Source organism: Oncorhynchus masou, chromosome 33 (genome assembly GCF_036934945.1).
Source record: "Oncorhynchus masou masou isolate Uvic2021 chromosome 33, UVic_Omas_1.1, whole genome shotgun sequence".
Lineage (NCBI taxonomy): Eukaryota > Metazoa > Chordata > Actinopteri > Salmoniformes > Salmonidae > Oncorhynchus > Oncorhynchus masou.
In genome coordinates this window covers 31,994,903-32,018,337 of record NC_088244.1, presented here as the reverse complement: position 1 = coordinate 32,018,337, position 23,435 = coordinate 31,994,903, and the positions used below count along the sequence as shown (strand labels likewise).

The 23,435-nt window shown below is 42.2% G+C and overlaps 1 protein-coding gene across 2 annotated transcripts in view; it reads right to left on the bottom strand.

The window, feature by feature from the left end:
- Positions 1-23,435, bottom strand: part of LOC135528278 (protein prickle-like) — a 42,056-nt gene that overhangs the window by 8,250 nt on the left and 10,371 nt on the right. For both annotated transcript variants that reach the window (XM_064957248.1, XM_064957249.1), the window contains 3 exons: positions 11,446-11,629; positions 11,143-11,256; positions 1,682-1,819 (listed from right to left, as the gene is read on the bottom strand). In XM_064957248.1, coding sequence (XP_064813320.1) covers positions 1,682-1,819; positions 11,143-11,256; positions 11,446-11,629 — 436 coding nt within the window. The remainder of the gene's footprint in view (positions 1-1,681; positions 1,820-11,142; positions 11,257-11,445; positions 11,630-23,435) is intronic.

Below are 23,435 nucleotides of genomic sequence, written 5' to 3'. Positions count from 1 at the left end.
TGGATCAGAAGTTTACATACACTAAGCCGACTGTGCCTTTAAACAGCTTGGAAAATTCCAGAAAATTATGTCATGGCTTTAGAAGCTTCTGATAGGCTAATTGACATCACTTGAGTCAATTGGAGGTGTACTTGTAGATGCATTTCAAGGTCAACATACAAACTCAGTGCCTCTTTGCTTGACATCATGGGAAAATCAAAAGAAATCCGCCAAGACCTCAGAAAAACAATTGTAGACCTACACAAGTCTGGTTCATCCTTGGGAGCAATTTCCAAATTACCACGTTCATATGTACAAACAATAGTATGCAAGTATAAACACCATGGGACCACGCAGCCATCATACCGCTCAGGAAGGAGACGCGTTCTGTCTCCTAGAGATGAATGTACTTTGGTGCGAAAAGTGCAAATCAATCCCAGAACAGCAGCAAAGGACCTTGTGAAGACGCTGGTGGAAACAGGTACAAAAGTATCTATATCCACAGTAAAACGAGTCCTATATCGACATAACCTGAAAGGCCGCTCAGCAAGGAAGAAGCTACTGCTCCAAAACAGCAATAAAAAAAGCCAGACTGCGGTTTGCAACTGCACATGAGGACAAAGATCATACTTTTTGGAGAAATGTCCTCTGGTCTGATGAAACAAAAATATTACTGTTCGGCCATAATGCCCATTCATTATGTTTGGAGGAAAAAGGGGAGGCTTGCAAGCCGAAGAACACCATCCCAACCGTGAAGCACGGGGGTGGCAGCATCATGTTGTGGGGGTGCTTTGCTGGAAGAGGGACTGGTGCACTTTACAAAATAGATTGCATCATGAGGGAGGAAAATTATGTGGATATATTGAAGCAACATCTCAAGACATCAGTCAGGAAGGTAAAGCTTGGTTGCAAATGGGTCTTCCAAATGGACAATGACCCCAAGCATACTTCCAAAGTTGTGGCAAAATGGCTTAAGGACAACAAAGTCAAGGTATTGGAGTGGCCATCACAAAGCCTTGACCTCCATCCCATAGAAAATGTGTGGGCAGAACTAAAAAAGTGTGTGCGAGCCACTGGGATTGTGGTTAAAGAAATAAAAGCTGAAATAAATCACCCTACTATAATTCTGACATTCACATTCTTAAAATAAAGTTGTGGTCCTAACTGACCTAAAACAGGGAATATGTACTAGGATTAAATGTCAGGAATTGTGAAAAACTGAGTTTAAATGTATTTGGCTAAGGTGTATGTAAACTTCCAACTTCAACTGTATGTGCCTGGTTTGGTGTGTATTTCAGTATCTGGTATTTAAAATGCTTTTTTCCCTGTGTATTTTAGCCTTTTCAAAAGAGCCCAAAATAAGTATCTTTATTTGAATATTTGAATGGTTATTTGTAAAAACTAAATAATCTAACAAATTGAATTTGAGAGTATTAAAATACTTATTTCAAATACTATTTTTAAATACCAGGGAGTGTAATTGAGTATTTAAAAAAATATTAAACTACTTGTATTTTCAAGTAAAATGTGAATACTTACTTCAAATGTGAAAATAATTTATATATTTGAACCCAGGTCTGATACATACACCAAAAACCCTAATTCCTCCTGTCTCCATCTCCCTGGTCCCTCACTCTCACTATATCCATCCCAGCCTCGTCTACGTCCTGATCTCACACCCCCCTCCCTCAGCAGTATCTACCTGTTGGCAGATGGCTCCGGTCATGGTGACAGGGAACAGTCTGACCATGCCTCTGCCCAGGTTCTCTCTTTTCCTCTGCTGACTGAACATACGCAGCTCCGTCTTCTCCTCCTCATCCAGATGGTTACAGTATTGAGGCTGGAAACACAAAAACACATACAGAAGTTATAATGCTGACTCAAGCAGAACAAACTAGTGAGGAACAAAACAAAAACGCCAGTACCAGTCAAAAGTTTGGACAGCTACTCATTCAAGTAAAAAAATATATATATATTTTCTACACTGTAGAACAATAGTGAAGACATCAAAACGATGAAACAACACATATGGAATCATGTAGTAACCAAAAAAAGTATTAAACAAATCAAAATATATTTAATATGAGATTCTTCAAAGTAGCCACCCTTCGAAAAGTATCCACAGCTTTGCACATTCTTGGCATTCTCTCAACCAGCTTCAGCTTCATGCTTTTCCAACAGTCTTGAAGGTGTTCCCACATATGCTGAGCACTTGTTGGCTGCTTTTCCTTCGCTCTGCGCTCCAACTCATCCCAAACCATCTCAATTGGGTTGAGGTCAGGTGATTGTGGAGGCCATGTCATCTGATGCAGCACTCCATCACTCTCCTTCTTGGTCAAATAGCCCTTACACAGCCTGGAGGTGTGTTGGGTCATTGTCCTGTTGAAAAACAAATGATAGTCCCACTAAGCACAACCAGATGGGATGGCATATTGCTGCAGAATGCTGTGGTAGCCATGCTGGTTAAATGTGCCTTGAATTCTAAATAAATAACTGACAGTGTCACCAGCAAAGCACCCCTACACCGTCACACCTCCTCCTCCATGCTTCACTGTGCGAACCACACATGCAAAGATCATTCGTTCACCTACTCTGCGTCTCACAAAGACACGGCGGTTGGAACCAAAAATCTCAAATTTGGACTCATCAGAACAAAAGGGCAGATTTCCACCGGTCTAATGTACATTTCTCGTGTTTCTTGGCCCAAGAAAGTCTCTCCTTCTTATTTTTTTATTGAACCTTTATTTAACTTGGCACGTCAGTTAAGGACAAATTCTTATTTACAATGACGACCTACCAAAAGGCCTCCTGCGGGGACGGGGACCTGGGATTAAAAATTTAAAATAAATTCAATATAAACATAGGACAAAAACACGTGTCACAACAAGAGAGACAACACTACATAAAGAGAGAACTAAGACAACACTACATAAAGAGAGACCTAAGACAACAACATAGCAAGGCAGCAACACATGACAACACAACATGGTAGAAGCACAAAACATGGTACAAACATTATTGGGCACAGACAACAGCACAAAGGGCAAGGTAGAGACAACAATACATCACAAAGCAGCCACAACTGTCAGTAAGAGTGTCCATGATTGAGTCTTTGAATGAAGTGATTGAGATAAAACTGTCCAGTTTGAGTGTTTGTTGCAGCTTGTTCCAGTCGCTAGCTGCAGCGAACTGAAAAGAGGAGCGACCCAGGAAGGATGAGGGCTGCAGTAGATATCTCAGATAGGAGAGAGTGGATTTTATAAATAAGCATCAACCAGTGGGTCTTGCGACGGGCATACAGAGAAGACCAGTTTACAGAGGAGTAGAGTGCAGTGATGTGTCCTATAAGGAGCATTGGTGGCAAATCTGATGACCGAATGGTAAAGAACACCCTTACCTACCGATCTATAAACTACATCTCCGTAATCGAGCATGGGTAGGATGGTCATCTGAATCAGGGTTAGTTTGGCAGCTGGGGTGAGAGGAGTGACTACAAGAGGAAACCAAGTCTAGATTTAACATTAGCCTGCAGCTTTGATATGTGCTGAGAAAAGGATAGTGCACCGTCTAGCCATACTCCCAAGTACCTGTATGAGTTGACTACCTCAAGCTCTAAACCCTCAGAAGAGGAGGTATTAATCACACCTGTAGGGAGAGGGGCATTCTTCTAACCAAACCACATGACCTTTGTTTTGGAGGTGTTCAGGACAAGGTTAAGTGTAGAGAAAGCTTGTTGGACATGGAAGACAGCTTTGTTGTAGAGCATTTAACACAAACTCCGGGGAGGGGCCAGCTGAGTATAAGACTGTATAATCTATATATAAATGGATGAGAGAGCTTCCTACTGCCGGAGCTATGTTGTTGATGTAAATTGAGAAGAGCGTGGGGCCTAGGATTGAGCCTTGGGATACTCCCTTGGTGACAGGCAGAGGCTGAGACAGCAGATTTTCTGACTTTATACACTGCACTCTTTGAGGTAGTTAGCGAACCAGGCCAACTACTCAGACACCAATACTCCTTAGCCAGCCCACAAGAATGGAATGGTCTACCATATCAAAAGCTGCAGCCAAGTCAATAAAAATAGCAACACAATATTGCTTAGAATTAAGGGCAATGGAGACATCATTGAGGACCTTTAACTTCTTGAGTGTAGGGGGCAGGATTTTCATTTTTGGCTAAAAAACGTACCCATTTGAAACTGCCTATTTCTCAGGCCCAGAAAGGCTCAGATTATGATAGAAAACACTCTAAAGTTTCCAAAACTGTCAAAATATTGTCTGTGAGTATAACAGAACTGATATTACAGGATGAAAACCTGAGGAAAATTCAACTAGGAAGTGCTGTTTTTCCTGAAAGCTCTCTGTTCCATTGGATGCCTTGCCTCCATTTAAAGGGATATCAACCAGATTCCTTTACCCATGGCTTCCTCAAGGTGTCAGTCTTTAGACATAGTTTCAGGCTTTTATTTTGAAAAATTAGCGAGAAAGATCACATTGCGTCAGTGAATAGCTGGGTGTTCAGAGTTTTGCTTGCGCAACAGAGTGGGGTAGCCATTGTCTCTCCCTCTCCTACTGAAAAAGCTACAGTCCCGGTTGATATATTATCGATTATAAATTTTAAAAACAACCTGAGGTTTGATTATAGAAAACGTTTGACATGTTTCTGTGGACATTACGGATACTATTTGGAATTTTCGTCTGCGATGTCGTGACCGCTCGAGCCTGTTGATTTCTGAACATAACGCGCCAAACAAATGGAGGTATTTTGGATATAAAAATAATCTTTATGGAACAAAAGGAACATGTATTGTGTAACTGGGAGTCTCGTGAGTGCAAACATCCGAAGATCAAAAGGTAAGCAATATAATTTTTTGCTTTTCTGACTTTCGTGACCAATCTACTTTGTTGCTAGTGTTTGTAATATTTTGTCTACTGAGAGAGATGTTCTTACATAAACACTTGTTATGCTTTCGCTGAAAAGCTGTATTGAAATCTGACACGCCAGGTGGATTAACAACAAGCTAAGCTGTGTTTTGCTATATTGCACTTGTGATTTCATGAAAATGAAATATTTTTAGTTATTTAATTTGAATTTGGCACACTGGAATTCAGCGGGTGTTGATGAAAATGATCCCGCTAACGGGATGGGTGCGTCAAGAAGTTAAGGTTGCAGTGACACATAACCTGAACGGAAACCAGATTGCATACCAGAGAGAATACTATAGACATCAAGAAAAAGAAAGCCAGTCAGTTGATTATTGCCATGTTTTTCCAACACTTTTGATAAACAGGGTAAATTAGAAATAGGCCTGTAACAGTTAGGATCAGCTTGATCTCCCCCATTAACTAAAGGACAAACTGTGGCTGCCTTCCAAGCAATGGGAACCTCCCCAGAAAGGAGAGACAGGTTAAAAAGGTTGGCAATAGGCTTGGCGATGATAGGGGCAGCAACCTTAAAGAAGAAGGGGTCTAAACCATCTGACTCAGATGTTGTTTTGGGGTCAAGTTTAAGGAGCTCCTTTAGCACCTCGGACTCAGTGACTGCCATATCATCATCATTACGGGACATGGGCAGCTGTGAGGAGGAGGGTTTATTCGCCAGGTCTTTAACCGTTTTCCAGAACATCTTGGGGTTAGACCCACAGAGAGAGTACTGCTCCTTAAAGTGACTAACTTGCCTTCCGGATAGCCTGAGTGCACTTATTTCTCATTTGCCTGAACAATAGCCAGTCAGCCTGAGTATGCGTGTGCCGAGCCTAGCGCCAAATGTAATTCTTGAGGTGGGGTAACTCTGCAAGATCACAGTCGAACCAGGGGCTGAACCGGTTTTTAATTCTAATTTTCTTCATGGGGGCGTGTTTGTTAACAATACCACTGAATATATCAAAAAAAGAAGGTCCAAGCGCCTTCGAACAGAGGGGATCAAGCTGATTCTATATCATTTTACAGAGGCCAGTTCATGAAGGAAGGCTGGCTCATTAAAGTTTTTTATCAAGCGTCTATGAGAAATCAGGACAGGTAGTTTCACTGAGCAGTCATTACAAACACGGGCTGTAAAACAGTGATCACTAAGGTCATTACAGAAAACACCAGACTGATACCCATCAGGATTATTTGTGAGGATAACGTCAAGGAGAGTTGCCTTTTCTAGATGTTTGGAGTCATGCCTTGTGGGATTGGTAATAATCTAAGAAAGATTAAGGGAGTCCAATTGCTTTAGGACTCAGTCAGGTGGTTTAAGCATGTCCCAGTTTAGGTCACCTGGCAGGACAAATTCAGACTCAGTGTAAGGGGTCTGGAGAGAGTTTAGGGCAGGTAGCAGTGGTGGGCCGTCAGGGCCAGCAAGGCCTTCTCTGCTGGCCTAAACATCATCAAAATATATATATTTTTTTTAAATATATTTTCCCACAAATATGTATTAAATTATTCCACAGAGTAAGAGTTACACTCTTCATTTCATAGCGTTCCTCTTGGTTGCACTGCTTCCAGCCCCAGGTTGAGATTTGGAGGGTTGGTCATTATGTTAGATATTTTATCCAATCATATTCAGCCATCATGTGTTGCCAGGGGTCTAAAATCTGCCCTCAGAATCAACAGTGCGGGCGCTTGTAGCTTAAAGTGAATGGAAATTAAAATTTAGTGTCAACCAATCAGCTTTAGAGTTGGCTATTGTACGCCTGCTGGCTGGCTCCAGTGTTACCCAGGAGCCAGCTAGCAGGCGTAGTGCCTGCACGTCTTTTGATTGGATTACCAACTAGGAAAATGAAATTGATCAACAAATTAATTTACGTACTACTAAACTGTTTTTTTCAACCCACAATGGCGGAAGGAGGAGATATTGATTTGGTCGAGGATATAATTATAACGCCATTCTCAAGACAAACTTTTCAAGAAAAGTTAGACATTGTCAGGAGAGGTAGACGCCGACGCTACAAAGCCGACGCTACAAAGACAGGCTCCGAGAAGCACTGCAAACTGTACTGCTGGGAATGCCTATTATTTGCAAGTGATCGATTTGGTGTTTGGAGCCACAATGGCTTTGCAAACCTGAGTTGTCTAACCAAGGCAGCAACGAGACACCAAAGTACGGCTGGGCACTTACAAACAATGGTGCTTTTGAAAACTTTTGGGGACACCCGAGTGGATCTACAGCTCAACGAACAAGCATGCAGGGCAACGAAGCTGCACAATGAAAAGGTATTGTACTCTTCCCCTGCAATTCTCTGAATAAAAATGTAAATTTCAAGGTGACGCAACGACTGGTTATACTGCGTTTCTGTCTAAATGTATAGTGTCTAGAGCCATGGCATCATAATGTGGGTAATAAGAGGTGGATTAATTCGGGTGGGACTGTGTAGGACTTCACTGAAGGCCCAGGTCCCAGAACCACGGCACGCTACTGGCAGGTAGGGTACAGGCCGGTGCTGATGGAGGACGATAGCACCCAGCAACAGTCAACAAAGAGCTATTTGAAAGTTTAATGCTTAAAACCAGCAAATCAAATTGTTTGGGGACAGACTTGGTGGAGACAACCGAGCACTGAAGGTGATCCTTGGGAAAGTTTGCCACTCCCCTACCTTTGGAAGATCTGTCTTGCCGAAAAAGGTTATAACCAGAAAGGTTAACATCAGTATTCAAAACACTCTCCCTTCACCACGTCTCAATAATGACCAACACATCTGGATTGGCGCTGTGAACCCACACTTTTAATTGATCAGAGCACAAGTCCGAATTGGGGCCAGCAACAGTAGATGGGCCAGGTTGAGCTCTGCATTGCTGATTTATGACATCTGAATGTTATAAATGTCCTCGTAGTTGTTTCTTTGCAGCAATTCGACCATGAAGGCCTGATTCACAAGATCTCCTCTGAACAGTTGATGTTGAAATGTGTCTGTTACTTGAACTCCGTGAAGCATTTATTTGGGCTGCAATTTCTGAGGCTGGTAACTCTAATGAACGTGTCCTCTGCAGCAGAGGTAATTCTGGGTCTTCCTTTCCTGTGGCGGTCCTCATGAGAGCCGGTTTCATCATAGCGCTTTATGGTTTCTGTGACTGCACTTGAAGAATCTTTCAAAGTTCTTGAAAGTTTCCGGATGATAGACTGTTGTTTCTCTTTGCTTATTTGAGCTGTTCTTGCCATAATATGGACTTGGTCTTTTACAAAATCTTCTGTGTACCACCCCTATCTTGTCACAACACAACTGATTGGCTCAAACGCATTAAGGACAGAAAGTCCACAAATGAACTTTTAAGACACACCTGTTAAAGCTGTCATCAATGCAAAGGGTGGTGTCATGACGTTGGCCTGGGGGTAGGTTTATGACAGTCATAAATACCTCTTCCCCCCCTTTTCCTCTCTCTCTACCCTACTGATGTTACATTTGCAAACCCCTTGGTTAACATAGAGATTCTGGGAACATCAGAAGGTGGGGGGAAATTAACTATATTCTGATAATCCGAGCAATTGAACATATGCGGTGGTACTTAATCTTGAATCTATAGGGGCGCTATTTCATTATTGGATAAAAAAACGTGCCTGTTTTAAGCGCAATATTTTGTCACAAAAAGATGCTCGACTATGCATATAATTGACAGCTTTGGAAAGAAAACACTGACGTTTCCAAAACTGCAGAGATATTATCTGTGAGTGCCCCAGAACTGATGCAACAGGCGAAACCAAGATGAAACTTCAAACAGGAAATGAGCAAAAATTTTGAAGCTCTGTTTTCCAATGTCTCCTTATATTGGCTGTGAATGCGACAGGAATGAGCCCACAATTTCTTCCGTTTCCCCAAGGTGTCTGCAGCATTGTGACGTATTTGTAGGCATATCATTGGAAGATTGACCCAAGGAGACTACATTTGCCAGGTGTCCGCCCGGTGTCCTCCGTCGAAATTGGTGCGTCATCTTCAGCTGCAAGTATTTTTCCATGGGATTCAGAGGAGAAAGTAGACTTCCACGAACGATATATCAATGAAGAGATATGTGAAAAACACCTTGAGGATTGATTCTAAACAGCGTTTGCCGTGTTTCAGTCGATATTATGGAGTTAATTTGGAAAAAAGTTTGCCGTTTTGGTGACTAAATTTTCGGGTTTTTTTGGTACCCAAACGTGATGTACAAAACGGAGCGATTTCTCCTACACAAAGAATCTTTCAGGAAAAACTGTACATTTGCTATGTAACTGAGAGTCTCCTCATTGAAAACATCTGAAGTTCTTCAAAGGTAAATTATTTTATTTGAATGCTTTTCTTGATTTTGTGAAAATGTTGCTGGCTGAATTCTAGGCTTATAGCTATGCTAGATATCAATACTCTTACACAAATGCTTGTTTAGCTATGGTTGAAAAGCATATTTTGAAAATCTGAGATGAGTGTTGTTAACAAAAGTCTAAGCTTGAGAGCAAATATATTTATTTCATTTCATTTGCGATTTTCATGAATAGTTAACGTTGCGTTATGCTAATGAGTTTGAGGCTATAAATAGGATCCCGGATCCGGGATTGCTCGACGCAAGAAGTTAATGAATATGATGTCAGTTCGGTTGTCATCTGAGACATTCTCAATGATAAGATGACAAACTCTACAGTGGAAAATCTACACATCAGAGTTATTGGATTCACATGGAATTGTTGTTCAAATTAAATGTTAGAATATGAAATTATTCGGGATGAAATGTGATTTTGGCTTCTAAAATGTGAGATTTGGGTTTTCATAAGGTTAGGGCTCTGCTCAATCAGTGGCCCGCCCCTGTGAAGAGTCATGGGTTATAAAACTTTTCAGACACACCCTTCTCGCTCCACTATATAAAGCCTTGACGACAATATAACCTCATGTTCCGAGGATGTGAGGACGACGGTCTGATGTCAGAATGGTTCAGATAATAACTACAGAACAAAGCCAACATCAGCGTGAGCATTGGTTGCAAATAGTATGAACTTTGAACTCTTATTCACTACAGAAGTGATACCTCCTAGCCGTTGAGTTAGCAACTGCAAACGAGGGTTAGGAAGGAACAGACAGAGTATTCCGTCTATCACACAACGACGTTACTACAACGTATCCAATTGACCACCAGAGACATTCTTCAAAGGACAAAGGACTCGGTTTGGCAACACGGCCTTCCATCTACCACCAACCTACTGAATCACAGCTCAGAGTAAATATTTATTGCATTTTCCTTTTCCAAATGGGCGGTAATTTATAATGCATTAGATACTGCATTTATGATAGCACAGCTTCTTCCTTTGTTACTCAGTCTTCCCGCTCTTTCACTCAAACCCAGACCCTTTTCTTTTGCGTAACAAGCTGTCATATCTGTTCCGCCCGCTAGGGACGTTTTCCTTTATGACGTCATTTGTAATCAAGTTATGATTAATTCTGTGTAATTGGTTAGGTATTTAGTAAATAAATAATTTAACCCAATTTTGTATTGCTGATTCGACTTGTTAGCCAGGGTTCGTAAAGATAACCAAGAATTTACAACTTTCAGATGAGACTGAATTAAGGTGACGATTAATATTGACTGCTATTGATGTAAAATATTACTAGGTCTTCAAGAGTTTATTCAGAAGGTAACAGCTCTATAAATATTATTTTGTGGTGCCCCGACTCTCTAGTTAATTACATTTACATGATTAGCTCAACCAGGTGGTATTAATTACGGAGAAATGATTTTATAGAATACCATGTCATATCACTTAATCCGGCATAGCCAAGGACACGACAGTGGCTACTTTGAAGAAATGTTTAACACTTTTTTGGTTACTACATGATTCCATGTGCTATTTCATAGTTTTGATGTCTTCACTACTATTCTACAATGTAGAAAATAGTCAAAAAATAATAAAATATCTATTTAAAAGAGACCGGAATGAGTAGGTGTCCAAACTTGTGACTGTTACATTACAGACCAGAGGCTAGGGAAACCAAAATCTCCCACAGACGTGCAGTACAGTATTAAAGAATAGTTACAATGCTGAGTCAGACAAGCATCACAGAAAACAAGCATATTACAGCCCAGGGGCTTTAGGACAACCAAAACCCCACGCAGAGTTACAGTATTAAAGAATAGTTATAATGCTGAGTCAGACAAGCATATGACAGCCCCTGGGCTTTAGGACAACCAAAACCCCACGCAGAGTTACAGTATTAGCGACTGTTACCTCACTGTCGTGAGCTGGTAGCTGGTGGAGGAGCTGTTTTATGCGGTACCTCTCTCCTGAGCTGTTAGCATAGGGCACTCTGTCCTCCGGGATACAGCTGAAATACTGATACACCTGCATTAAAAACAAGCATGTTCAGACACACACTTCTTTGACCGGGGCTGCGAGGCCATTTTCTTTTATACCCTGTGTGTATGCAAATAATAATGAGTGTTGAAGTTTAAACGTACAGCTAACTGTCAAAATAAAAGGAAACACATGAGTAAATGAGCTATGCCAAGTATATTGAAAGCTGGTTCTGACCTGTTCGGGCTTGAGTCCAGGCGGGACCCAGGCGTACTCCTCGGAGGCGCAGCCCGAGTCGTCGTCGGAGATGGAGTGTCTCTGGAAGTCTGAGACCAGCTTCACCATCATCCTCTCCAGCTGGCCCGGCACTGCCCGCACTGCATGCTCCTCACGCACACACTTACAGTGCACACAGATCTTCCTGTGGATGGAAAGAGAGGACAACAGGTCCAATACATGCAACACCCACCAAACTAAGATTTTTTTAATACATCCTATTATCTAATCATAAAAACATGCCATTGTTTGCCAACATTTGCCAACCACTCCAATAGACTCATACACATCCATACTGCCTGTAGTCACGTATTCCATGGCATGGACATACTTTGCGTTGGATACATGATGTAATTAGCAAGCCCACAAACATTCTTGAGTGTGACTCAATAGGACTCCCCGCACCACAGTCACACATTACTATGACAACGAGCAGGTGTTCATCCAAGGAGAGGCACATCACAAACTCAGACACACAGACCCAGTCAAATACTCACTGCGCAGAAGCTAAAACGAGCATGTAGTCTAACTGCAAACTGACACGCACACCCACATTCAGTGTAACAGTGACACCGTCGGACACACACATAACTGGATGAGGTAGCTGCCCACTCTCCGATTACCTGATGAAAGAGACCGACCCCTGCCCGTTAAGGGGTCATATTTAACACCTTGTCACCTATGGTAAACATACTGGTAAGTCTAATCTCTTCTTGAACCAGACCCTGCATATCAAAAGAAAACTCCACTAAAACTATTTTTTCATTGATATCATGACTTTCATGAAGCATCATGATGATGCATTTTACAATATCTTGAAAACCAGACTGCTGACATGAAAACCCTTTTGGGACTGTATCAGAGGACTAACGCAAATATCGGTTTTGAGTGGATTTTTCCTTTAAGATTCCCACTCTTGCTCTATCACGCCACTGAGCTAGCAGGAAATTAGGTCACTGATGTAAGCCTGGGCCTGGCCGTCCTACAGTGGTTAATACAGATGTAGGATCTTAATTTGAGTCAGTCTGCTACAGCAGAAAAATGATCCTGCAGCAACAGGAATTGTTTTTTGTAAGGTAAACTAAAAAGGTAAAGTCTGAAATTTCTAAGTGAAATATTACACATTTCAGAAGCATTTTTAAACCTCAAATACACCACAAGTTTTAAATGACCGGAAAGTTTATCCTGCAACAGGTTGATTAAATTAAGATCCTACATCTATAGCAGGAGGAGGAGGACACCTGCTCTGGGATGTCATATCTTTCCTCAGAATCAATCTGTAATTGGGCCTGTCTGTATGTGGGATTGATCATGGGAGAAAGGTTTTGTACAGTACGTGCTAATGTATGCGCATGCATTACATGTGTGTGGATGCATCAGTGTGTTGGCTGCTGCATATACAGTATCTCTGGCTCATGTGATTGCATAACAGGCCCTCAGCTGGTATTTGCGGCTCAAGGCCTGTTCCTCAGGCACAGATGGAGGACAAAGCTGCTTTGCTTAGACACACACACACACACCCCATCCCCCCCCACCCCTTAACTCAGCCATAACCAAAACACCAGCTCTAAACACACCCGTTCTCTCTCCGACCAGAGGCCAATCCTTTCATGTGGATAAACATCATTCACCATCAGTCAGTCCCCCATCCTTCCTAATATTACCTTCCCATTAAAATATCAAACTGTTGGGCTTTCCTGTCCAATCTTTATTCTGCTGCTATTCAGTCTGCTGATAATATGATATCTATGCCTTTGCTGTACATTTACTTTGGTTCCTTAACGGATTGCTTTCATCACTGGCTGCCATAGCTCCTTATAAGGCCAGGTTGTAGTGCAGCAGGTCCAGTATAAATCATGGTAAACATAGCAGGTCACCTCAGGGTAAGCCATTCTGGCAAGACTCACTAGCCACAATCTGGCCCCAGCTGTTTGTCCTCAGAGCCTGTGTACACTGTACATGCGTGCATGTAAGAGGCACAGTGAGACACCATATGTGTACGTGTATGTGTGTGTAGTACAGATGACTTCCAGCATGCAGGCAGCAGGGAAACCACTACAGATGTACCAGGAAATGTTATCCAGCCACCCACTCAAAATGACAGGCAGGCTTATCAGTAAAATAATCAGCAAAGAGTTGTTCAGAGTATAGTTGCCAAGTCCAACATTAAACCTAATTACATCAGCCAGAGCTAGAGAGCAGTTTCTAAACCAATTTATTTTAAACGATGTGGACTGTGTGCAAATGGGCTTGAGTGTTATTAACCTAGTTGTATCTTCTTGACCAGCCTGGAAAGACGTATAGCTGGCCATTAAGAGTATATTTAGCTACACTCAGATGGAATGCCAGGGAGGCACACAGCCTCCACAGCCACACCCAGCTACTGCCACCAAGGGGGCCTCAGAAATTACCAGCATCGTTACCGTGGTTACAGAGCATGAGCAGATGCTGATTTGATCTGTTTAGCTTGTAATCCGTCAGCGCACTGTGGCTGTAACAGTTGTTGTTGAGGCATCTTACGTTGTGTTGATGTGTAAACAGTGAGACTGGTAGTGGATAATCCCCTACATGATCGACTGATGGGCAGTAGGATACAAGTAAAGCAGTGTAGGCTGCTTTTCTATTGTGCTCCTGAGGCACATCACAAACTAGTACTACAAATTTAGATAAACAACAGAGTATATACACTTCTTATATTCTCTCTAAAAACAGTGTGTGAAGAAGCCATGTCAGGGATGTGCATCTTTTGATTCGATACATGGGCTCCGATACTTGATAAAAAAATCATATTTATTGTCAACAGCTAGTCTTTACTGGAGTCGTGCATGTAACGAAAAATACATTACAGACAAAAGACTTTACAATTGACATGAATGTATAAACGTCAACATGTCGTGTGCATCTATCAGTTACACAGATGTCAGCACATACAGTACACACAAGTAGGTCACATGGGGAGACGCCGTTGTGCCGAGACATGTTGCTTTATTTGTTTTCTGAAACCAGGTTTGCTGTTCACTTGCTCTATATGAGAAGGGAGTTCCATGCAATCAGGGCTCTGTAGAATACTGCATGTTTCCTTGAATTTGTTCTGGACCTGGGGACTATGAAAAGACCCCTGGTGCCATGTCTGGTGTGGTAAGTGTGTCTGTCAGTGTTGTGTGTAAATTGACTATGCAAACCATTTGGAATTTCCAGCACATTAAATGTTTCTTATAAAAACAAGAAGTGATTTAATCAGTCTTTCCTCAACTCTTAGCCAAGTGTGACTGGCATGCATAGTATTAATATTAGCCCTCTGATTACAATTAAGAGCAAGACTTGCCACGCTGTTCTGGGCCAGCTGCAGCTTAACTAGGTCTTTCTGTGCAGCGCCATACAACTGGACAATAATCAAGATTAGATTAAACTAGAGCCTTGATACAATACAGGGGAAAAACGGCAGGGTAGCCTAGTGGTTAGAGCGTTGGACTAGTAACCGGAAGGTTGCAAGTTCAAACTCCCGAGCTGACAAGGTACAAATCTGTCGTTCTGCCCCTGAACAGGCAGTTAACCCACTGTTCCTAGGCCGTCATTGAAAATAAGAATTTGTTCTTACCCTCTTACATCTATGGGGGCGCTATTTCATTTTTGGATGAAAAACGTTCCCGTTTTAAACAAGATATTTTGTCACAAAAAGATGCTCGACTATGCATATAATTGATAACTTTCGAAAGAAAACACTCTGACGTGTCCAGAACTACCAAGATATTCTCTGTGCGTGCCCTAGAACGTGAGCTTCAGGCAAAACCAAGATGAGATGGCATCCAGGAAATGAGCAGGATTTTTGAGGCTCTGTTTTCCATTGTCTCCTTATATGGCTGTGAATGCGAGAGGAATGAGCCTGCCCTTTCTGTCGTTTCCCCAATGTGTCTGCAGCATTGTGACGTATTTGTAGGCAGATCATTGGAAGATTGACCATAAGAGACCACATTTACCAGGTGTCCGCCCGGTGTCCTGCGCCGAAATTGGTGCGCAAAAGTCACCTGCCAGTATTTTTCCATGGGATACAGAGAGGAAAGCAAGCTTCCACGAACTGCATATCAATGAAGAGATATGTGAAAAAACACCTTGAGGATTGATTCCAAACAACGTTTGCCATGTTTCGGTCGATATTATGTAGTTAATCCGGAAAAAGTTTTACGTTGTAGGTGACTGAATTTTCGGTTCGTTTCGGTAGCCAGACGCAATGTAGAAAACGGAACGATTTCTCCTACACACAGACGCTTTCAGGAAAAACTGCGCATTTGGTATGTAACTGAGAGTCTCCTCATTGAAAACATCAGAAGCTCTTCAAAGGTAAATGATTTTATTTATTTGGTTATCTGGTTTTTGTGAAAATGTTGCGTGCTAAATGCTACTCAAAATGCTATGCTAGCTTTGCATACTCTTACACAAATTAGTCAATTTCTATGGTTCAAAAGCATATTTTGAAAATCTGAGATGACAGTGTTGTTAAGAAAAGGCTAAGCTTGAGAGCAGACGCATTATTTTCATTTTATTTGCGATTTTCAGAAATCGTTAACGTTGCGTTATGCTAATGAGCCTGAGGCTTTAGTCACAAACCCGGATCCGGTATGGGGAGTTTCAAGAAGTTAACTGACTTGCCTAGTTAAATAAAGGTAAAATAAAAAATAAAAAATAAATAAAAAACGAGTCGGTGAGTTTCGGTTTGATTGGAGAACGAATCAATGCGATTAGATGCACTAAGATTTTTTACATTCAAAATCTGCTGCTGATGGATCTCATGAGCTGGGCCTGGATTATGTATGTGTGCCATTCAGAAGATGAATGGGGAAGACAAAAGATCGAACCAGAATGGCCCACCACCCAAATGACATCCAGCCAACTTGACAACTATGGGAGTCGACATGGGCCAGCATCTCTGTGGAACTGGGGCAGTTCTGAGGTGTTCCTAATGTTTTGTACACTGATTGTTTAAAGCAAAACTGCCAAAACTATTGCTGATGGTGAACCTGAACAATAAAAATAAAATCTATTGTAAGCCCTGTTCAGCAGGTAGCCTATAGCCAGATGAGAGTTGTGTCTCCGATAGCTCACTTTTATTCTGGTAAAACACAATATTCAACAGGGCATAGATAAGTGTTCCTTCCAACCCTTTCATCGCCCCAATCTGGTCTTGTACCAGGGACCCTCTGAACACGTCGACAAGTCACCCTTGAAGCATCGTTACGTATCGCTCCACAAAAGTCGTGGCCCTTGCAGAGCAAAGGGAACAACTACTTCAAGGTCTCAGAGCGAGTGACATCACCGATTGAAACGCTACTAGCGCACTGCTAACTAGCTAGCCATGTCACACCGGTTATACTAGAAAATTACATAGGTTGTTAGTCAACTAATAAATTACTTGTTACCATTACACGTTGCAATATATATATATATATTTTTAAACTTTTGTCAAATAAACCTGGGTCAATGGAAACATGCCTAGTGAATGTCATCACAGTTACATGCTTAGTTCGACACCGTTACAAAATATGTTATTTTCAGAAGGTAGAAAGAAAGTAATATGAGCAACAACAACCAAACACATTTCATTTGTGATTTAACATTTTAATAGATTTTCTGACTGATGCATGCTACATTTGGATTAGTTTGGGGTCTGCGGACCGATGCATTCATATCTTGAACATTTGAATCAGGGACCGATGCGTATCGGTGAACTACTACATCCCTTCAAAACACTATCCATTAGCTTGTGGTACTCTTATCTAGTCTTATTCATTATGTTCAGTGGATAACTTCTGTGACATTATAAAGTAAAACAGTGTGAACTAGGCCACCATGGAGCCTCAGTAACTTCCATTAGTATGCACAGCAGGGCCAAATAATCCTGACACAGTAATCATGAATAACGTTTTCCCTGCTGGCCCTCGTGGGAGAGCGGACAGACCTTTCGGTCTGCTCATTTTCACTTTTAGAATGCCACAATCCTAATTACAATCATTAACCATCCTGTTTATAAATCTGCTAGCAGTGTTGACAGACTTAATCTAAATTCTAAACCCTTTAGCTCTGGAGAATAGGGCCCCATGTGTTCCCACTATCCACTTCCCACTGTGAGCTAACACATTAATACAAGAACTTTCACTTGTATGTTCTATGAGTGAGTAGCCTTCCAATTAGTGTCTACATTCAACAAAACAAATGAGTAAAGGAAGAAATAAAGCCACTTCAGCTTTTGTCAATAATGTCACAAAGAAATCCAAGCCCCTTACCTCCACCCATTTGTGAATTAATCATTCTTATCAAGATTTTAATCAAGTACTTCTGTTTTGACCAATTAAAAAGGATGACACTCAGAGCAGCTCTTGGATTGGCTACAGGCCTCAAAGAAGTACCACATCATAACAGCTCATCTAATCTCACTTTCAATCACTCCACGATGACCTGTCAGTCAAATGATCCCACCAAAAAGGCCATTTGCCCTTAGATCGGTGTTAATTTGCCTCGCCTGTCAATCTCTCTCTTATCCCTCAGTACATCTCTGGTATTGTCCCTTTTCTGGTCTCTGTCACTCACCAACCAATACTAGCATCACTCTCAGTTCAAACATCTGTAAAAGGGTGCCATCAATCCAAACATAATGAACCGTTAGAATATTTAGCTACAAAATCTTCCATAAAATCACAACTTCATCGTCCACTCTGAACTAAGTCAAATTGTCACTTTTTAGATATGTACATCTTAATCTAGCCACCCCGTCCCATCAGTTTGGCCACTCAATCGTCAAATGGATTAAATAGGTCGTGTAATGTACCAAACAGTGTGTACAGTACAGTGATAAATAATCCTATTGGCATGAATGCGTGTGTGCTCTTGGTGTGATTAGCTGTGATTGAAACTGAGTCGCTACAGTATAGCTTCTCTCTCTTACTGTGTCATGATGGTACTCTGAGTCCAGATTAGACAGATCCATCAAGAAACAGATGGACACTGTCCCAGAACGCTCGCTCTGTGGCCACCAATTAGCGCCAGAGTAATCGCCATGCCACCCGCCTGCCTGCCGGCCCTCCCCAATTAGTTGGTTTTGAGCACTCTGTATGTCAGTGACACCGACTGGGACCTGTGGGGTCACAAGTAACTTAATTCCTCCTCTGGTGGATACAGACATCTGCCTCCGAGGCCTCAGCCCCGTCTGGGAGAGAGAGTGCTGAAGATGGATCACTACCCCGACAGTGGGGTTAAACAGCAGCGCTCTTTGATCACTTGCCTGTTTGTCCTCCATGGGGGTAATGGGGTCAGGTGTTACTGTGAATGGGTTATTAAAAGGGGAGGTTATTTGTCTTGGGCTCTGGAGTCTTTAAGATGTTAAGCCGTGACCCCAATACATCTCAATCATGTATTTATTCTGCCCTCTTAACTGTGGTTCTGACACCTCTGACTTAAAACGATGAAACACCTCTCATTCTTCTGATACCAGACTGGAACATTAAACAAAACAAAAAAATCCATGTCACCAACCAAGTAAACTCTCCATTTGGCCCAATGTCTTTCATACGTTCAATAATTTCACCATAACGAAACTGACTATAACAGACAGTTTAACAACTTTGAGTAACAGATTAACATACAGTATATATATATTTAACATTTTATTTCACCTTTATTTAAACAGGTAGGCTAGTTGAGAACAAGTTCTCATTTGCAACAGCGACCTAGCCAAGATAAAGCATAGCAATTCGACACATACAACAACACAGAGTTACATATATAACACAGAGTTACATCTATATATAGTGACTCCAAATGAGGTAAGATAAGGGAGTTAAGGCAATAAATAGGCCATGGTGGTGAAGTAATTACAATATGGCAATTAAACACTGGAATGGTAGATGTGCAGAATATGAATGTGCAAGTAGAGATACTGGGGTGCAAAGGAGCAAGATAAATAAATACAGTATGGGGATGAGGTAGATAGAAGAGCTGTTTACAGATGGGCTATGAACAGGTGCAGTGATCTGTGAGCTGCTCTGACAACTGGTTCTTAAAGCTAGTGAGGGAGATATGAGTCTCCAGCTTCAGTGATTTTTGCAGTTCGTTCCAGTCATTGGCAGCTGAGAACAGGAAGGAGTTAGTTAACACAGTTTCCAAAGAGGGGCCAGAAGTATACAGAATTGTGTCGTCTGCATAGAGGTGGATCAGAGAATCACCAGGAGCAAGAGCGACATCATTGATGTATACAGAGAAGAGCGTCGGACCGAGAATTGAACCCTGAGGCACCCCCATAGAGACTGCAAGAGGCCCGGACAACAGGCCCTCCGATTTGACACACTGAACTCTATCAGAGAAGTAGTTGGTAAACCAGGTCGAGGCAATCATTTGAGAAACCAAGGCTGTTGAGTCTGCCTATAAGAATGTGGTGATTGACAGAGTCGAAAGCCTTGGCCAGGTCGACGAATACGGCTGCACAGTAATGTCTCTTATCGATGGCGGTTATGATATCGTTTAGGACCTTGAGCGTGGCTGAGGTGCACCCATGACCAGCTCTGAATCCAGATTACATAGCGGATAAGGTACGGTGGCATTCGAAATTGTCGGTAATCTGTTTGTTAACTTGGATTTCGAAGACCTTAGAAAGACAGGGTAGGATAGATATAGGTCTGTAGCAGTTTGGATCTAGAGTGTCACCCCCTTTGAAGAGGGGGATGATCGCAGCAGCTTCCCAATCTTTGGGACTCTCAGACGATACGAAAGAGAGGTTGAACAGGCTAGTAATAGGGGTTGCAACAATTTCGGCAGATAATTTTAGAAAGAGAGGGTCCAGATTGTCTTGCCCGGCTGATTTGTAGGGTTCCAGATTTTGCAGCTCTTTCAGAACATCAGCTATCTGTATTTGGGTGAAGGAGAAATGGTGGGGGCTTGGGCGGGTTGCTGTGGAGGGTGCCAGGCAGTTGACCGGGGTTGGGGTAGCCAAGTGGAAAGCATGGCCAGCCGTAGAGAAATGCTTATTGAAATTCTCAATTATAGTGGATTTATCGGTGGTGACAGTGTTTCCTAGCCTCAGTGCAGTAGGCAGCTGGGAGGAGGTGCTCTTATTCTCCATGAACTTTACAGTGTTCCTGAACTTTGAGTTTGTATTACAGGATGCACATTTCTGTTTGAAAAAGCTTGTCTTAGCTTTCCTAACTGCCTGTGTATATTTGTTCCTAACTTCCCTGAAAAGTTGCATATCACGGGAGCTATTCGATGCGAATGCAGAACGCCACAGGATGTGCTGGTCAAGGGCAGACAGGTCCGGAGTGAACCAAGGACTATATCTATTCCTAGTTCTACATCTTTTGAACGGGGCATGCTTATTTAAGATGGTGAGGAAGGCACTTTTAAAGAATAACCAGGCATCATCTACTGACGGGATGAGGTCAATGTCATTCCAGGATACCCCGGCCAGGTCGATTGGAAATGCCTGTTCACAGAAGTGGGAGCATTTGACAGTGATGAGGGGTGGTCGTTTGATCGCAGACCCATTACGGATGCAGACAATGAGGCAGTGATCGCTGAGATCTTGATTGAAAACAGCATTTGGAGGGCGAGTTAGTTAACACGGGTGCCCGTGTTTACGGATTTGGGGTTGTACCTGGTAGGTTCATAGATAATTTGGGTGAGATTGAGGGCATCAAGCTTAGAATGTAGGATGGCCGGGGTGTTAAGCATGTCCCAGTTTAGGTCACCTAGTAGCACAAGCTCAGAAGATAGATTTTTATTTTATTTATTTATTTTACAAGGCAAGTCAGTTAAGAACAAATTCTTATTTTCAATGACGGCCTAGGAACAGTGGGTTAACTGCCTGTTCAGGGGCAGAACGACAGATTTGTACCTTTTCAGCTTGGGGGTTTGAACTTGCAACCTTTCAGTTACTAGTCCAACGCTCTAACCACTAGGCTACCCTGGGGGGCAATCAATTCACATATGGTGTCAAGGGCAAAGCTGGGGGCAGAGGGTGGTCTATAGCAAAACGGCAACAGTGAGAGGCTTGTTTCTGGAAAGGTGCATTTTTAGAAGTAGAAGCACGAATTGTTTGGGTACACCCCTGGTTAACACATTAATGGTATGATGACAGTGGCATATCAAGTTCATCTGTGTTTTTAGCATGACAGTATAAAAAGTACAGCAGAGTCACCATGTGCTTTAGATTAAGGTTGGTTTGTCTTCAAAGCCTGTTGACTTGACCTTCCTTCGATCTGACACAGTATTCGTTCAATCTGACAGCTGGGGTTTCTCTCTGTCAAATCTACCATGAAATGTGAGTGTAGTCCCCATTCACTAAAACAACTAAGGGACCTATATGAAGTACGAGATACCACTCCCACTCACAGGGTTGGCTAACTCTTGAAATTCCTTCTGTCACGACCGATTTAGGTAAAACAGCTTTTAGTTTCTTCGCACCATACTTATGGAACAATCTTCAGAATACCCTACAGTTGGATGATTTGGTGCCATTCGGCAGTTCAGATTGATGGTGGAGCATCTCTTCACAGAGGAATGTGTGTTTTTTTAGAATAGTGTTTTTGTATTTTTTTTTGTGTTTCCTATGCTCCCGCCTTGATTGATTTGTGTTTCTAACTTTTAAAGTGTAATTGCTGCTGGTCTTGTCATGCAGGGCTCCCTTGCAAAAGATACATTGGTCTCAATGAGACTCTCCGCTTAAATAAAAAGGTTAAAAAAAAAAATATTTGTCTTCAAAAGATTTACTGGTTCTAAATCAAAACCTAAACTGCCCTTCCTCAAAGTGCTTATTAACTGAGCAAGGACAGTGAAAAGCCAGAGTGATGGGCAGAGGGAGGGAAAGTGAGCGAGGGATGGGGGGTGGGTTCACGGCTCTATCACAGTGGTGGTGGCAGAGGCAGGAGCTGAAAGAAAGGGATGTGGAGAAGGAGAAAGGGAGAGATTCAGGGGGGGGGGGGGGGGTTAGGGCTTCATCACAGCAGTGGCAGTAGCAGGGGCTGAATGGGCTAATCTTATTAGGGTGACGGACAGGATTAGGACTAACCAAGAGACCCAGCTGGCTGACACAGTGAGGAGGGGAGGGAGTTCATACTGGGGGACTGTACAACACAGAGGAAAGAGGAGTGGAAAACTAGTTGCTGCTCTGAAAGACATTGGGGACACTGACTAGACTGCTATATGACCATAGATGGTTGAAAAACCTTTCAACTGACAAACACTCATTTTAGGGGTAAAGTGAGCTGTATAGATGATGTTAAAATGTGTTTAACGCACCGGTAGACAAAGACTCTCCTCTAAACCTGGTGGAATTCCCCTTGTGTCCACTAGAGTTTGTTCCAGTTCAACGCTCAGCTATTTCACACCCTCTGGTAGTAAGACCAAGTCAAGACACAATTTCATTTAGCAAAGCTTCTCTTATGATCTCTGCCATTTCCATTCCAAGACTTCAAATTTGTCATCTTGCATTTATTTAAAACACCTCTTATTCATTCAATAATTGAGATACAGTATGTAGATTGTCTACAGTGTCATGTAAAATAGGGCTACATCCCATCCATAGCATATTATGGCTCTACCGAGTGGGGCAGCGGTCTAAGGCACTGCACCTCCGTGCTAGAGGAGTCACTACAGACCCTGGTTCTATTCCACGCTGTATCACAACTGGCCGTGATTGGGTGGTCCCATAGGGCCGCGCACAATTGGCCCAGCATCTTCCGGTTTAGGGTTTGGCCGAGGTAGGCCGTCATTGTAAAAAAAGTATTTGTTCTTAACGGACCTTCCTAATTAAATAAAGGTTCAATCATTTAAAATATATATATAAACCCTTTGAAAAGTAAAAAAAAAACAACACAACACACATGCAGATAGCATGTCTAATGGTAATCCCTTGCACTCAGAGGTTGTGCGTGCTGTGTGTGGATAACGTCCACACACACAAAGTGCAG